The sequence below is a fragment of the Hypanus sabinus genome, chromosome 2 (genome assembly GCF_030144855.1).
Source record: "Hypanus sabinus isolate sHypSab1 chromosome 2, sHypSab1.hap1, whole genome shotgun sequence".
Lineage (NCBI taxonomy): Eukaryota > Metazoa > Chordata > Chondrichthyes > Myliobatiformes > Dasyatidae > Hypanus > Hypanus sabinus.
The window spans coordinates 197,472,807-197,489,303 of NC_082707.1; the positions used below are offsets into that span (position 1 = coordinate 197,472,807).

A 16,497-nucleotide genomic window follows, 5' to 3' on the forward strand; every position below is an offset into this window, starting at 1 on the left:
CTGTCCCTGCATTGTGTCAACAGTCGGTGGAGGGCTTCACTCTGGATGTTGGATTAACAATGAAAATAGCGTGGGACAGGGAGCGCAGGTGCCTGGAATAACATGAACTCCGTGTCACACATCATTTCAGACCTGAATCAGAAGCCACCCTCTAACTGAAATACTTTGCGAAGTTTTCTGTGGATTCTCTGCACAACTTTTGATCAGAGACTCTCAGAGGACTAAAATTCAAAACTTGCCAGCCATTAAGCTCATCTTTAATTTCTTATCACTTTTTCTCCGACTGCATTTGAGTTAATACAAAACGCTAAGGTCTCACGCTCAAGATTCGAGATTGTGTATTGTCATTCTTCAATACACAAGTGTAAGAGAGAATGAAATTATTGTTACTCTGGATTTGATGCAGCATGAAAATACACAATAAGCATTAAAGAACACAATTATGAAGATAAAATGAATAAACATATATAAGTAATCCTATGTAATACATTGTGTTGTGCTAGTAGCTGTATAAAAGTATACAGGTGGACTGATTTTATGTACATCAAGTAACAACATGGGTGATGTGGTTATAATGGTGGTGGGGTGGGTTAATGGGTGGAGGTGTTGATCAGCTTGGGGATGTCACTATCTTTGAGTCTAGTAGTCCTGGCATGAGCTCTGCTTTGCGTCTTCCCTGATTGGAGTGGAGCAAGCTGTCCATGAGCTGGGTGGGTGGGACCCCTCATGAAATTGCTGGCCTATTCCTGGCACCATTCTGTAAAAATGTCCCTGATGGCACGTAGACTGGTGCTGGAGATGAGTTGGGCAGTTTTGACCACCCATTGAAGAGCCCTCCTCTTTGCCCGCAGTGCAGTTTCCATGTTAGGATGCACAACTGTAGAAGGTCATACACAGTGCAGCTCTCCTCAGCCTCCTCAGAAAGCAGAGGCATTGGTGAGATTTCGTGCCTCAAGCTCATTCGTGAGTGAAACAGATTACCCAACAAGATAACAATTTCAAAGGACAATCTACTTAGCTCCCAAATCTGTTGGCAGATATGTTAATACAAATGTTACACTGAAAAAGTGAGTGGTCCAACCCTGTCTAGTGCTTTTTTCCAATTGCACCATCAACAAAGGATCTTGTTTTAAGGAAGAGTTGATCCCAGTTGCTGAATTTAGATGATTGCTCTGGGTTAAGACTCTCAGATGGTTTAAGTGATGGCTGTACAGCATCGGTCTGCATTTTATTCTCTTCACTGGGCTTCAAGTATGATAAAACCACAAAATATCACTCTTCTAAACCAAATTATGAACAGGCACATTGTGTTAGCGTTGACGAGAGCTCTTTGGACATGGGAGGACATTGTGCATTAGGCTGAGAGCGATGAGTTTGCTGTTCAGTCTGGCCTTGGAAAGTTTTTGTGCTCTAACTTGCCTCTCGTAGCTTTCAGATCATGCCTTTGCTTTGTCTGGCCCAGGAGCCAATGAAGCCTTTTTCACCCCTGAGAGTAAGTGCTGGTGAGGCTAGTGATCATCACAGTCTCCTGAACACCTTTGAGAATATCATTGCTGAGGTGAATTCTTGACTACCATAGCTGGGATAGGGAGGGTACTCTCAGATAGGAAGCCAGCCATATGACTTTGACCCAACAGTGATGAAGGCAAACATGGAGGGGAATTGAAAGGGGATGACATTCCTGAACACCTGCTGCCCCATTCCCTGGCTGTGGGCTCACAAGTTCAAGAGATGTGCTGGAGAAAGCATTGTGAGATGTTGAAATTATTCTTGCAGCTGGTGCACACTGTGGTCACAGTGCTTTAGTGCCGGAGGGAGTGACTGTTTAAGGCAAGAGAATTAAAGAAAACAGTGATTAACTGATTCAAGGAGTCTAGTGGCTCAGAGGTGGGGCTTTCAGATAAGGTCTTACTTCTATGGATACAGACGTAGAGCCAGACCTCTGAGTCACCACACACAAAATGCTTCAGGAACTCAGCAGGTCAAGCAGCATTTATGGAAATGAATAAACAGTTGACGTAACAGATCAGCACCCTTGATCAGGATCTTTATCAAGCCTCTTCATGAGTCCTGATGAAGGGTCTCGGCCCGAAACATAAACTGCTGAGTCCCTGTGCCCCCCACACACATTGTGGGTGTGTTATTCTGGATTTCTAGCAGCTGAACAATCTCGAGTGTTTCTGAGTCAGCAATTCATTTTCTCTTCAGCAACCTTATACAGATCTGCTGTAAATTGTGTTTTCATAATTTAAATTGCTTCTAACACAATTGATAGTGTTTGCATTGGACAGGCTATGCTGGTTTCTTTGCAGTCACACTCAGAAAGCCTGTTTTCAGTCTGCACTGTGCAGTCAGCTACTGTTCTGCTAATACACGGCTTGGTGTTTGAGTGTTCCCGAGTTCCTAAGTACCCTGGCAGACAATGAAGTAAATTAGCTTTTTATTTTTTTATAGATAATCCTGCTCTAATGCAACTTTTACAGTGCAAGATTACTTATGAACGCAACAATTGCAATATAGCCAAACTCTATTCAAGCCCCTATTAAATCTCATCCCTCTCACTGGAAACCTTTGTCCTTCAGTTCTTGATCCCACCCCTGGGGGAAAAAACTCTTCACTTTGACCCTATCTCTGCTCTTAGTGATTTTATACATCCTTGTTATATGCACAATGATCAAAGCAAGTCCACAAGCAAGATTTGCCCTCTATATACATATTTTTCCATTCTCTCTCACTGTTATGACTCAATCTTTAGTGATCTCGCTGTAGTTGACAACAAGAGTGGGGTGGCATAGTGGCTAGCACAATGCTTTACAGAACCAGCAGCCTGGTTTCAGTTCCCGCGGTTGCATTGAAGGAATCGCTACATTCATCCCGTGTGAGTGTGTGGGTTTCCTTTGGCTACTCCAGATTCCTCTTACAGTCCAAAAGACATACTGGTGGTGGGTAAATTGTCCCAGGACTAGGATAGTGTTAGATTGGGGGATTGCTTGACGGCACGGCTCAAAGAGCTGGCAGGGCCTGTTCTGGACTGTATCTCAATAAATAAATAAATAGTAATTATCAGGAGATTGTAGAAAGAATAAATATTAGACAATGGGTATGAGTTGTTGTTGAGTGCCATTGGTCTGAGTTACAAGGAGGTAAAAAAGATATTGAGTGAAGTGTGGGTTAAAAAGCTAGCAAGAAAGATGCCTTTCTTGTGGAGCAGAGTAAGGGGGGAGACTGGTATATGGGAGGGGGCAGGGAGGTGAAAGTGTTAAATTCAGTGAAGAATCACTGAGAGATTGATTGCCCGAATGGTCCCTTCCAGTTCCTGTGGCTCGTAGCCAGGGACATGCTTTTTAAGTGACAAGAGGTTCACAATGCAAGGCATTGTTTCTTTTTACACCATTGGGGAAGCCGAACTGAACGGATCTGCTGTGGACACTCTGCTAAAGGGTTGTGAGCGAGCTTGGTTGGAAATATTTAAAGGCATCTTTGTGAAGATCCTGCCTGCAGGCCACAAGTGCGCCGACCGGGGTCAGCGAGAGGATATCAAAACTTTGTTCATTGTGGGAATTCAGTTTACATTTTAGGCTCACCCCTTGAACACTTGTAATGAAAGGGCTGTGTGTTAGCTGGCTGTGCATTGATGTTGGAACGGCGAGAGGTCACTGGTGTTGTATCAGTCTGGTAGTAGTATTGTCTTGGGCAGCGATATAGCGGGTGATTTTTGAATGAGGCACCCAATACACCCAGTGGCCGATTATTAATTCTATAGGCTGCAGTGAGATTGAACAATAGACGGTGTGTTCAACAGATGCCTAAACCACACCGCTTGTTTCACCTCACTGCCTTGCAATGGGTTTATCTCCTCCCCACTATTTTGCTGCGTTCTTTCCCTTGGCCAGGCACCAATGTGAGTGGAATTCCCAGGCCAACATAATAAATGTTCTTTGTACTGTGTATCTTGACACTTACTCGACGGATATGCCTTTTGCAGAGTTGGGAGGTGGGAGGTGGGGGGTGGGGGGTTCAGAGGAGGAAGGCTCCTTCCTGAACCTTCGTCTGTCGCTGTGTGTAACTTGGGGGGGGGGGGTGGCGAGGGTTAACTCCTGTCAGTAAAAGATAAAGAATTAGGCTATCATATTAACACAATGTACTGGGACAGCCTTAATGAAAAAACATTAATGGTACTCTTCATTGAGTACAGCAGCAGTGAGCAGGTCATTAAAGTTCCCCTCATCAGGCACCATATGGAAATGGCTGTAGAGATCTCCTGTAAATTTTTAGACGTCTAATTGAACAGCTGTCTCTGATTAATTGATTAATTTAAAGCCAGGAAAAGTTGGTAAAACCCAAGGTGAAGGATGCGGCTGCTCATTAAACGGATAGAATACCACTCCTGGGACCTCCTCACAGGCCCTGTGTGGTGCAGATGAGCTGGGTGGACAACCTTAATATTGAGCTGGCAGCAGGAACTCCAGAGACCCAGGGCCTGCGTGGATAACGTGCAAGGCTTAGTTTTTAACAGCCGCCAGCGGGCTGGCTGTTCCTGCGTTGCAAGCTGCACTCCAAATCTCTTTGCTTCCTTTCCCATCAGGCCCTGATTCACGACGAAATTAGCCGCACCTCTGCCCTGCCGCCGAGTCCTGCGTTCAAGTCCCGCACCAGAGTCTCAATCGCGAGTCTAGGCTAAGGCGCCAGTGCAAAACTGAGGGAGAGCTATGCTAGCAGAAGTGCTGCTTTTCCAGTGAGGGGGGAAGAAGAATTCCTAAGGAAGGACCTGCTGTAGGAAAGATGTGATCAAACTAGAAAGTATGCAGTAAAGATTTGGAAAGACTTGAGGGACTGAATCGTAGGGGTAGGCTGGACAGGCGACACCCTGATTCCTTGGAGTGTAGGAGGCTGAATAAAGACTTGTATAAAGTAATCATGTGCTTAAATAGGGTGGGGAATCAAAAACTGGAGGGAATAGGTATAGTAGGAAGATTTAGTAGGAGCTTGAGGGGGCAACTTTTTTACACAAAGGATGGGGAATATATGAAATGAGCTGCCAGAGCTATTAATTGAGGCAAGGGCAAAAGCAAACAAGAAAGATTCTGCTGATGCTAGAAATCCAGAGCAACGCACACAAAATGTCGGAGAAACTCAGCACGGCAGGCCACATCTACGGGAATGAATAGACAATCAATGTTTCTGGCTGAGACCCTTAGTCCTGAAGTAGGGTCTTGGCCCGAAACATTGACTGTTTATTCTTTTTCATAGATGTTGCCTGATCTGCTGAGTTCCTCCAGCATTTTGTGTGTGTTGCTAGATGCAATAGCAGTCTTTAAAAGACACTTGACAGGTAATGATATGGAAAGGTTTAGAAGGTTATGGACCAGATACTGGCTTATGGAGTATCTTGATCAGTGGGCCTGTTTCTGTGAGTCAATACTTGCTTCTGGAGATCAGGCCAAAACAGATTATTTGATAGACATGATCACACCATTCATCAGGTTGCCCATCCTATCTTGAGGGATGGATGTTCCCAAACATGTGGGAGATTATTTAGGAAGATATGTCCCCAAAAGATCAGTAATGTTGCAGCAAAATATTACTAAGTGAATGTTTGTGAATCGAGGAATACCTGTATTACAGAGTTCCAAGGAAGCACACATTGTAAAGTCCATTCAGAAACCCTAAAGTCATGAAAGGAGCTAAATGAATTCACATGTTTTTAAATGGTTCTTGACAACCAAATGCTAAGAACACATTTCAGAATGAACTTGAGATCAGAAGGCAATGGTACTGAAACAGTCGTAGAAGGCTACCATTTCAGTCAGGGTCCCCCGTGCCCATTTGAGAAGATGTTGGAAATCTGTCCATGGGCTGGCCCATATGCAACTCAAAACGGGGTGACTGGTGTTGGCCAAGGAGGGGTAAGAATGGGAGGGAGTGTGTTGGTAAGGAAAGAGTTATTAACAGATAAGAGTGAGATGTCCTTAAGGGAGTGCTATCTTCATGTACAATTTAAACTTCAGGAGACTTGCTGAAGTTCACACTGAAGCTTGGTACAGCCAATGCAAAGACTTTGTGGGGAAAGATTGCAGTCTAAGGTCTTTTTGCCACTAAACATTAAGGGGCTAAACTCTGTGTAGAAGCCTCTCAAAAGCTTGAGTCTAGTGTTGTCCAAGAGGACCACTTGAGTGGTAAAATTGCTGTGCACACTGAACATGCTAATACTACAGACGTTTAGAGCCAATGACACTACAAATGAGCAACACCAGGAATGTAAAGAAAGCCATGTGCTGTTTATGTTTTTTTAATGCCAGGGGTTCCCAACTTGGGATTCATGGACCCCTTGTTTAATGGTTTTGGTCCAAGGCATGGCAGTAGTTAGGAACCCCTGCACTTTATGAATAAAGCTTAATTTTAAAATTAAAGAAAAGCAAAGATACATTCTATTAGGAAACTATTACACTTGTTTCCAGTCTCAATACTGGCTGAAAGTGGTGTATTCACCTTGTTCCTGGCATTAGTACCATGCTAGTGTAGTGGTTAGCCTGCCACTATTACAGCTTGGAGCATCTGAGTCCGGAGTTCAACTCGGCACCCTCTGTAAGAAAGTTTGTACTTTCTTTATGAGCATAGGTTTCCTCCAGGTGCTCCAGTTCCCTTCCAAAGACGTACTGATTAATTGACCATTGTAAATTGGTCCTGTGATTAGGCTAGGGTTAAATAGGTGGGTTCCTGGGTGCTGTGGCTCGTTGACCCAGAAGGGCTTATTGCATGCTATATCTCTGAAATTTAAAAAAAATTGAACTGTTGAGGATTAACAGGCCTCGGCTCGAAGGGGATTAACAGGTCTCATCCGTTAACCTATTTTAGTATTAGTGGTGTTCAGTTTACCTTCATCCACCAGTAAAGATAATGTTACTCAACTAAGTCCAGACTTTGTTTGGTAATTATTAAAAGTAGTAGCTTTTGGATGTGTGTATTATAATTGATTCTGTCATAGCATTAAATCAGACTAATAGAAAATTGACATTCATTGAAATATACAAGTGATGAGAGCAACTGCACACGTAGTTTCTCTCTTGGTCCTCTATATCACATCGTGTTAAAGATGCAAAGGCACAAAGCATCAGTGAGCATTACCTGTGTCAGATGACCCTCTCTCTCAGAAGCTCTCCCTGCCTCTGTCAGCATTGTTAGAGCCCAGATATTCTCACTCGCCTCTTTCCTTGGAGCTTACCCAGCAAGCGTTTTCTTAAGCATTTATCGAACACCAGTCAGGAGTCTTGGCAGTGAAGAACACACCCCACACACCAGGGCTGGGTATTTTATCTCCCCGTCCCCTCCTACCAGTGCCCATACCATTTATTGTGAACTAACTCCCCTACCTGAACACACCTCCCCACCCCTCTGCTGACCACTGGTGCAGCAGTTTAAAAAAAATTTACTTCTTGAGTTACGGCGCTGGATAGGCCCTTCTGCCCCCTCCAAGCCGAACTGCCCAGCCATTCCCAATTTAACCCCAGCCTAATCACGGGATAACTTACAATGGCCAATTCACCAACTAACTGGTACATCTTTGGACTGTGGGAAGAACCAGGAGCTCCCTGAGGAAACCCGTGCGGTTACGGGGAGGAAGTACAGACTCCTTCCAGGCAGCATTAGGAAATGGATCCGGGTTGCTGGTACTGTAAGGCCTTGTGCTAACCACTACATTACCATGTGTGAGAACAGGATGTATCATTCAAGGACGAGTTAGCTCCCGGTATCTTGGACATTGTTGGTGGACACACCTCAGCACATCACAGTTCTGTGGACTCTGTCTACAGTCCTCAGTGCCTGAGGAAAAACAATCAGAGACATCTCACCCCGGATATTCCCCCGTCTGCCCTCTCCCACTGGGCAGAAGATATAAAAGCCTGAAAGCACGTACGCCACGCTCAGAGATAGCTTCTGTTATCTTTTGTATGATAAGATGGCTACTTGGTCTCACAGTCTACCTAATTATGATCTAGCGCTTCATCATTTACATGCATGGCACTTTTTTGCTGGCTTTTACACTTTATTCTGCATTATTACTGTTTTAACCTAATTCTAGCTCAATGCACTGTGTAATGATTTGATCTGTATAAAAAGTAGGCAAGGCAAGCCTTTCTCCGAATTTTGGTACATGTGACAATAATAAGCCAATACTAGTACCAGATACCAATACCTTAAAGCTCATTTCCTGATTCGCTTCAGGTCCCATTCACCCTGCTCTATCCTGTGCTCACTGGCTTACATCAATGTCTCAACCCATTGCTCAGGAGCCCTCCATTGGACTGTCCTCACACCACTTATTAAAGCTCTTCTAGCCAATACATCTTTGCACCCCCCTCAATCTTGTTCATGCCCGATTTTCAATGGGACAACCAAGCCCTTGCAAGCCCTCCTTGCATCTCTCTAGTGCGCTTCCTCACTCTATGCCTGCCCATGCAGGTATTGGTTTTAGGACAGGAACTCCTTCTTCCTGTCTTTGCTGTCAAGGATCACAGATCAGTTTTATTTACTATACACGTGTTAGGAATTTGCTGTGGTGTTATGGTGGGACATGCAACAAAAAACAGCAGCATCTAACAATTACTAAGAATTATATAAAGTTAGAAGTACAGAAATGGAATAAAATGTGCATAAATATAGAAATACCAGCATGAATTTATAATGAAAGCAGCATTATAAAATGTGGTTTAATGTGTTTACAAACTGCAGTGACTGAGGGATTAGATAGTGGGGGGGGGGGAAACTAACTAGAATGGTTGATCAGATTAACTGCCTGGGGGTAGAAACTTTTAAGATGGCGTGAAGTTTTTGTTTTAATAGCTCTACAGCACTTTCCAAAGGAGAGCTTATGGAAAGTCAGTTGGCTGTGTGGGTAGTGTTCTGCCATGATTTTCCTGCTGGCTTCTTTCTGCACTCAGCTACTGTATAAAAAGCGGCTGATGGTGGACCTGATTGAACTAATGGTTTCCTATGTTCTCTTGCAGGCAAAGATGAGCCTTCGAGCTACATTTGCACAACATGCAAGCAGCCCTTCACGAGCGCCTGGTTCCTGCTCCAACACGCACAGAACACGCACGGATTCCGCATTTACCTGGAGACGCACCCGTCCAACAGCCCCCTCACCCCTCGGATTGGCCTTCCCCCCTCCCTGGGCCCGGACCCCATCTCGCAGTCGCCTCTCACCAGCTTCCTGGGCGAGAACAACCCCTTCAGCCTGCTGCGGATGACAGGCCCCATCCTCCAGGAGCACCCAGGCTTCGGCGACGGGCGCCTCCCCAGCACCCCTCCCATCTTTAGCCCGCCTCCTCGGCACCACCTAGACCCCCATCGCTTGGACCGCCTTAGTGCCGACGAGATGGGCTTGGTATCTCAGCATCACAGTGCCTTCGACAGAGTAATGCGCTTAAACCACCCACTGGGCATGGAGTCCCAGACCATGGACTTCTCCAGGAGACTCCGGGAGCTGGCGGGTAACAGCAGTTCTACTCCTCCTCTCTCGCCCAGCCGGCACAATCCTATGCACCGTCTGCTGCAGCCCTTCCAGCCCAGCCCCAAGTCGCCCTTCCTGAGCACGCCCCCGCTGCCCCCCATGCCACCAAGCAGCACCACGCCGCCTCAGTCGCAGGCCAAGACCAAGTCCTGCGAGTTCTGCGGCAAGACCTTCAAGTTCCAGAGCAACCTGATCGTCCACCGGCGCAGCCACACGGGGGAGAAGCCCTACAAGTGCCAGCTGTGCGACCACGCCTGCTCGCAGGCCAGCAAGCTGAAGCGGCACATGAAGACGCACCTGCACAAGGGGGCCTCGGTGACGGGCCGGTCAGACGACGGGCTGTCCGCCACCAGCTCCCCCGAGCCCGGCACCAGCGAGCACCCCGCCGGCGAAGGCTGCGGGCTCAAGGGCGGGGGAGCCGCCAACTTCGGCGCCGGCCTGCTGAACGAGAACGAGGAGGAGGAGGAGGAGGAAGAGGAGGAGGAGGAGGAAGAGCTGGAAAACGAGAGCCGGCCCGAGTCCAGCTTCAGCATGGACTCCGAGCTGAGCCGCAACCGGGAGAACGGCTTCAAGCTGCCCATCAACGAGAAGCACTGCGTCCTGGGCAAGGTCATGGAGAACGTGGGGCTGCGAGCCATCCAGCACTATGGGGACGTGCTGGCCGACAAGCAGAAGCGCAACACCTTCTCCAAACGCTCATCCGACGGCCAGAGGGACACCGGGGACGAGGACTCGGTGGCCGGCGAGCTGGACCGTCCGGAAGACGGGACGGTGAACGGCCGCAGCTTCGGGCCCGGGGAGGCCTTCCCCATCATGATGCCTCGGAAACCCCCCTTGATCACCAGCCCCTCTCCGTCCGTCGCCTCCTCGAAGAGAATCAAGATGGAGAAGGACCTGGACCTGCCCTCGGGGCCTTTAATCCCTTCCGAGAATGTTTACTCGCAGTGGCTAGTGGGCTACGCGGCGTCCAGGCACTTCATGAAAGACCCTTTCCTGGGCTTCGGTGACTCCAGACAATCCCCCTTCGCCACTTCTTCAGAGCACTCGTCGGAGAACGGCAGCCTGAGATTCTCCACCCCGCCCGGGGACATGCTGGACGGAGGTCTATCGGGGCGCAGCGGCACCGCCAGCAGCGGCAGCACCCCTCACATGGGAGGTCCCGGCCCGGGGCGGCCAAGCTCCAAGGAAGGACGCCGGAGCGACACTTGCGAGTACTGCGGCAAAGTGTTCAAAAACTGCAGCAACTTGACAGTCCACCGCAGGAGCCACACGGGCGAACGGCCTTACAAATGCGAGCTCTGCAACTATGCATGCGCCCAGAGCAGCAAGCTGACGCGTCACATGAAAACGCACGGCCAGATTGGCAAGGAGGTTTACAGGTGCGACATTTGTCAAATGCCCTTCAGCGTTTACAGCACCCTTGAGAAACACATGAAAAAATGGCACGGAGAACACTTACTGACAAGCGACGTTAAAATCGAACAAGCAGAAAGAAGCTAAAGCTCCTTGAAGTAAAAGAGACTTGGTTTTAAAACAAAAAAAAACACACACAAAAAAAAATTCAATTGTAAAGCTTAATTAATTGCTAACTGAGAAAGTCGGCCCAGAGTGCCTCCTGTGGCACTTAATTTTCAAGGTATAATTTCTGTCTGAGATGCTCAATCAAACCTGAGGGTGATGTAGAGGCAGTAAAATAATGTTGAGCCTTTTCCACTGTGCAATAATTTCTGTATTTATTGTTTTTTTAAATATTTTTTCAAGCATCATGTGCAGGTACAATTTTTCTTTTATTTTTTCGTTGTTTGAAACTTTTGTTTTACTTAGGGTATCCCTTTTGATTTTACCCTCTTTTTTTTATTTAGAAAGAAACGGAAACCTGAGATTACTTGCATTTTGAGGTGCAGATCCATCGAAATAACCCTTCTCTGGGGCCGCTGCTTATTTGGAACCGAATAGTTAACACAGTAATTTCTTGGATAGAAGCCGCCTTTGTTGATTTCCTTTAATTTCTTTGCCATCGGTGTCAAGGAGGGGGTTGGTTGGGGTGAGGCAGATTGGATTTTGCACAAAAAACATTTTTTTAAAAAAAATTGTGTTTTAAGGAGAAAGGGAGAGCCACAGCGGATCACAATCCTAATCATAGCACTTAACTCATTTTTTTTAATATCACAAACTGGGTTCGAAATGTAGCACTGATCTTAAAAGCCACTGGAATCTGGAACTGCCGTTGTCAATTTTCGTCACTGACCCCCACCCTCCCCCTGGCTAAAACTAATATAGTTTATGACAAGTAAAGAAAGAAAGGTCAGGCAGATGAGAGAGGCAATTTACTATCCAGTGCCCAGTGATACCGGCCAGAAATTTAACCTAAGCAATAACGATCTTTTAGTTTGTGTTACTAATTAGTGAGTAAAATGCACAGCAAAAGTGAACCAAGCAAAATCAGAAGTGCATTATTGCCAACGCCTACCAAAACATCTGTGCTTGATTGTATGCGATATGCATTATTGCTGAAATGCACAGGTATTTTGCCAACAGGAGTGGATGGTCTATGGCCATTGTGTTTTAAAGAGCTAAATTTGTACCTGAGATATTTCCTTTTTTTGAACCCGCACCTTAACATATTTGTTTTTTTAATTATAGAAACTGCGACTTCTGAACAAGAAAAACTATGGGAATTCTATGGTCCAAAAAGGGTTATCATATACATTAGGGAACAACTGAGATTAAAGTGTCAGTGTTGCTTAGCGTAGCATTCACAATGCTGGCACTATATTAAAAAAAAGTTAATGTCATTTGACAGTTTTTATACTGCCATTCGATTTGACATGAGTGCCTTGAATACTTGATCTTCCTAATGAGTCTCTGAGACAAATGCAAAACCACTTTTTGTGAAGTTTAAAAAAAAGTGCTGATTTGAAGAAGAGAGGAAAAAAAATCACACAAGAGAAAGATGTACGTCATTAGATTCTAGAGTTCTCCACGCACCAACAATCCAGAATTTATAGACAAACAAAATAAAGCAATCAGCGGACCTTCACGCCAGTCGCTACAAGTTGGTGAAGATGTGACAACATTCCTAATCCCCAGTTAACCCAGCCCCCACCCCACCCAGCTAATCAACTTCGGAAACTGGTCTGCCGATCTATGCTCATCATTTGACACTGCAGGACGCTGCTTAAACTGTGGGAGCCCCACTGTAGCAAGGCTCAATAGTAAAATAAAAGATGCCTCCAGAATCCCAACAAGAACATAAAGACAGTTACTCATCAGGAACAATGGCTACTCCTTATTTTTTTTTGGTTCTGAACAGAATTTAGTGCACTCAGTCTCGAATAAGTTTACAGTATTGAATATCTACAAGAGTGGAAAAAAATACAAAAAAAATATTGTGTGTGCGTGCGTGCGTGTTTGTTGAATGATCAAGAGGTTTTTTTTTCCCGAAGTTTGCTTAGTAAATACATGGGTGCCATTATGGCCATGTGTATATTGGTTCTCTGATTCAACTGGTGACGGGGTTTAATATATATATATATTACAGTTTCTTGATCACTGTAAAAGTGTACCAGTATTTGTATTAATGGAGAATGCCTGGGCATTTTACAAAATGGAGAGAGAGAAAAAAAACAAAAAAATTTTTTTTTTCAAAAATGGAAATTGTTGCAGTAAATTTGTGGGTCTAAAATTGTTCTTGTCACTGTAATTGTAAAGTCTAATTGACTATCAGTTTTAGTAGACTTTTTTGCCTTGAGTGTTTTATCTTTTTTCAAAAATTGTATAGAACTTGTATTGGGAAGAACGATTACTGCTACCATATGTAGGCAAGAAAAAAAAATTAGTAGAAAAGTGCATATTCATGTAATTGCTTTGCTTAAATCACACTCCTGACCTGTACTTTTTCCCTCTGTTTCTCTGGAATGGTTACTTGGTATTGGTTCATAATAGTGTAGGCACTTGCTGTATTTATACAGGAGCTTGTATTTTTTAACTGTTTGCTTGTCCTTTTAAAGGTACAACAAAAAGAAAAGTACCTTTTTTTTGGTAGTGGATTAGAAGAAAAAATCACACAGGCTGCCATAATATATTTTTTTAATTTTGGCAGGATAAAAATAGTGCAAAAATAATTTGTATGTTCTGAAATCTTATTGTACAGGAGAAAAAAAAGGTCGTGTAACGACCTTTTGTTTAAAAAAATACAAAAAGGAATTAGGAAATGCATTGCTGGTCACTGATAATGTGATTTTTCAGTTGTACAGTTCCCACTTACCCACCATCACCCAGTTTTCCACCCTGTTGGATATGCATGGTTTACAGTTTTTACCAGTTCTGTTTTGAGTTTCTTTTTCTTTGTGATCTGCTGCCTTCACTCTCCCTGTTTACGCAGACTCTGTTTCGATCCGTTGTGGTCAGAGTTAGATCAATGTAAATCCAACTGATTGAAGACCAAAACATGTTGTATCTCACGCTGCTTTAAGGATCATCCAGTATGTGGCATGGAAGACAGTGGTTGAGTCAATGTCGTGTACATCCTGGGCCGGAGTATGTTCACAGGGATGAGGTTTCCTTATGTTGGATGCATTTCTGCCTTTTATTTGTTCTGTAAAATAGATGGGCCATTCTTTCTTGAAGAAAAAAAATCAATGATTAACATTGATTTGTGCAGTATTAGAAGCCACTAGATGTCACTAATGCTAGAGACTGTCAGTGGAAGTGAATCGATACTGCATTTCCCACCAGTGGACCTACCTTTAATAGTTCTGCATTTTTTTTCTTTTCTTGTCCCTGATGCATCCATGTTGCGCGCATGGCACTGTTTAGTCCAACGTTTCCGTGGGGATTTGGGTTTTGGGCGTCCTTGATCTGCTGCTGTGTAAAACCGATGAGGCAGGTACAAGTGTATGTTGATCTAAGCTGCCATTTGGTTTCTTGTGTTAACAGGATCACTCACTCCTAATTTCACATTCCACAGTTCTTCAATACTTGTAATAATCGCAAAGAGGTGGGATGAAATTGTGTGTATTTTGACACTTTGAAATTTGCACTAAAGACAGGAACACAAACCATCCTGAGCAAATAATTGGTACATTAGAGAAATGTAATATTTCAAGAACTGAATTGTTTGTACTCCACTCCCTAAAAGCCATGAACAGAATTTATTAACCTCTTCTTATTTTAAGTTGCTTACGGGCAAAGTAACTTTAATTGGCCAGTGGGTTTTTATTTAGCCGTTTCTGTAAATAAAAAGAAAAGCAGCTGTCATGATTTCAATGCATATCTACTACTCTGCATCTATGGCCATTTATAGTTGATTATGTCAGTTCTAGTTGGCAATGTCATTTTGTTTGAGCTTTCTGTATTAAAACAAGGTGACAGGAGACTCATTCGCCCCATTTTTCTGAGGCACCTGACAGTGATGTTCATTGTTCTCAAGGATGTCCTCGTTCCTTCTGCAAGATCCTGCCCAGTTCAGGTAGATGGAATAAAGGTCAGCATCGTTCCAACGCCAAGCCTAGTATCAATGCTCCAGTCTGCCCATTGCATCGTTCCTGGGTTGGGCAAAATGGTGTTGTAATGATTTTGAATTACCATCAGTGGTGCCAAACCCCCTCCGTCCTAGAGGCTTCTGCCATCTTCTCTGGTGTTCTGATCGACATTTTCACAGCTCATTCCAGTGGCAGAGAGCCTGGATTAGTCAGATTGTGCCATCTTCACATAACTCACCTACAGCAAAAATACAGTCAGCTTTTGACCTTTAACTATTCTATACACTGTAGAAAAAGGGACGACTGACAGTGATACAGTGGCATTACATAAGGTCCGTAAGATATAGAAGTAGAAGTAGGCCATTCAGCCCATCGTTTTGATCAAGGTTGATTCGTTTCTTCTCTTGACCCCATTCTGCTTTCTCCCCATAACCTTTGATGCCCTGACTAATCAAGAACCTATCAACCTCTGTTTTAAATATACCCAATGACTTGGCCTCCAAAACACTGAATTCCACAAATTCACCACTCTGGCTAAAGAAATTACTCTGCACATCTGTTAAAAAGGGATATCCTTTGTATTATGCTCAGATGGAATTAAATGAGAACCAGGATTGAAGAGAAGAGCATCAGCATGGTTTCTGCTAATAGGCTCCATAAGACATAGGAGCAGAATTAGGCCATTCGGCCCATCGAGTTGTCTCTGCCATTCCATAATGGATGATTTATTATCCCTCTCAATAACATTTCTTGCCTTCTCCCCGTAACCTTTGACGCCCTGACTAATGAAGGAACTATTGTAACATATCCGTTACCTGTCCATTTCAGCCAGGGTTTATTTCTTGGTCACAATGTGGCAGTGTTTGCTTGTGGCATTGTCAAGTGACTTCCATAGAAAAGATGTTGGTAAACGAACAAGTGCCTCTTGTTGTGAGTTATGGAAGGGAGGCTAGGAACTGAATGGAGCTTTTGGAGCCTGCCTCCTCAACCCCCAAAGGAGGAAGGAGGTCTTCAGTGAGGCAGTGACCAAGGGTTTGCCCGTTACGCAGACATGGCATACACACCATTCGGTATGGGCATTTGGAAAAAGACAAACGTCTGTTATTTGCACAGGTTGTCACTTCTCATCATTGGGAAGCTGAGGATGTGTAGTACCAAAGGAACCATCTGCTGAAAGATGTCACATGCCATTACCTGAGATTCATGACCTCTAAAGCAAACAAGGGTAATTGATCGAGTTCCTGTAAAGGACTGTAATATCTACTTCCCTTTAAACTTGGTTAAAAATAATGGGCTTATTTTCTAGTCCAGATGGCAAATGCTAGCAGAAGTGGTGGATGTGGGTTCAATTTCAGCTGTTAAGAGAAGTTTGGATAAGTACATAGGCGGAAAGGGTATAAAGGGCTATGGTCTAATTGTGGGTCAATGGGACTAGGCAGAATAAGAATTTGGCATGGGCTAGATGGGCCAAAAGGCCTGTTTCTATGCTCCATGTCTATAATT

The 16,497-nt window shown here is 44.5% G+C and overlaps 1 protein-coding gene across 4 annotated transcripts in view; it reads left to right on the forward strand.

Annotated features, from left to right (window-relative positions):
* The window catches only part of bcl11ba (BCL11 transcription factor B a), a 183,188-nt gene extending 170,564 nt beyond the window's left edge, over positions 1 to 12,624 (forward strand). For 3 of the 4 annotated variants that reach the window (XM_059962426.1, XM_059962421.1, XM_059962433.1), the window contains exon 3: positions 9,006 to 12,624. In XM_059962426.1, the coding sequence (XP_059818409.1) occupies positions 9,006 to 11,011 (2,006 nt within the window). In that variant the 3' untranslated portion in view covers positions 11,012 to 12,624. The remainder of the gene's footprint in view (positions 1 to 9,005) is intronic. The other variant, XM_059962443.1, reaches the window with a different exon arrangement.
* Positions 12,625 to 16,497: the final 3,873 nt, after the last annotated feature.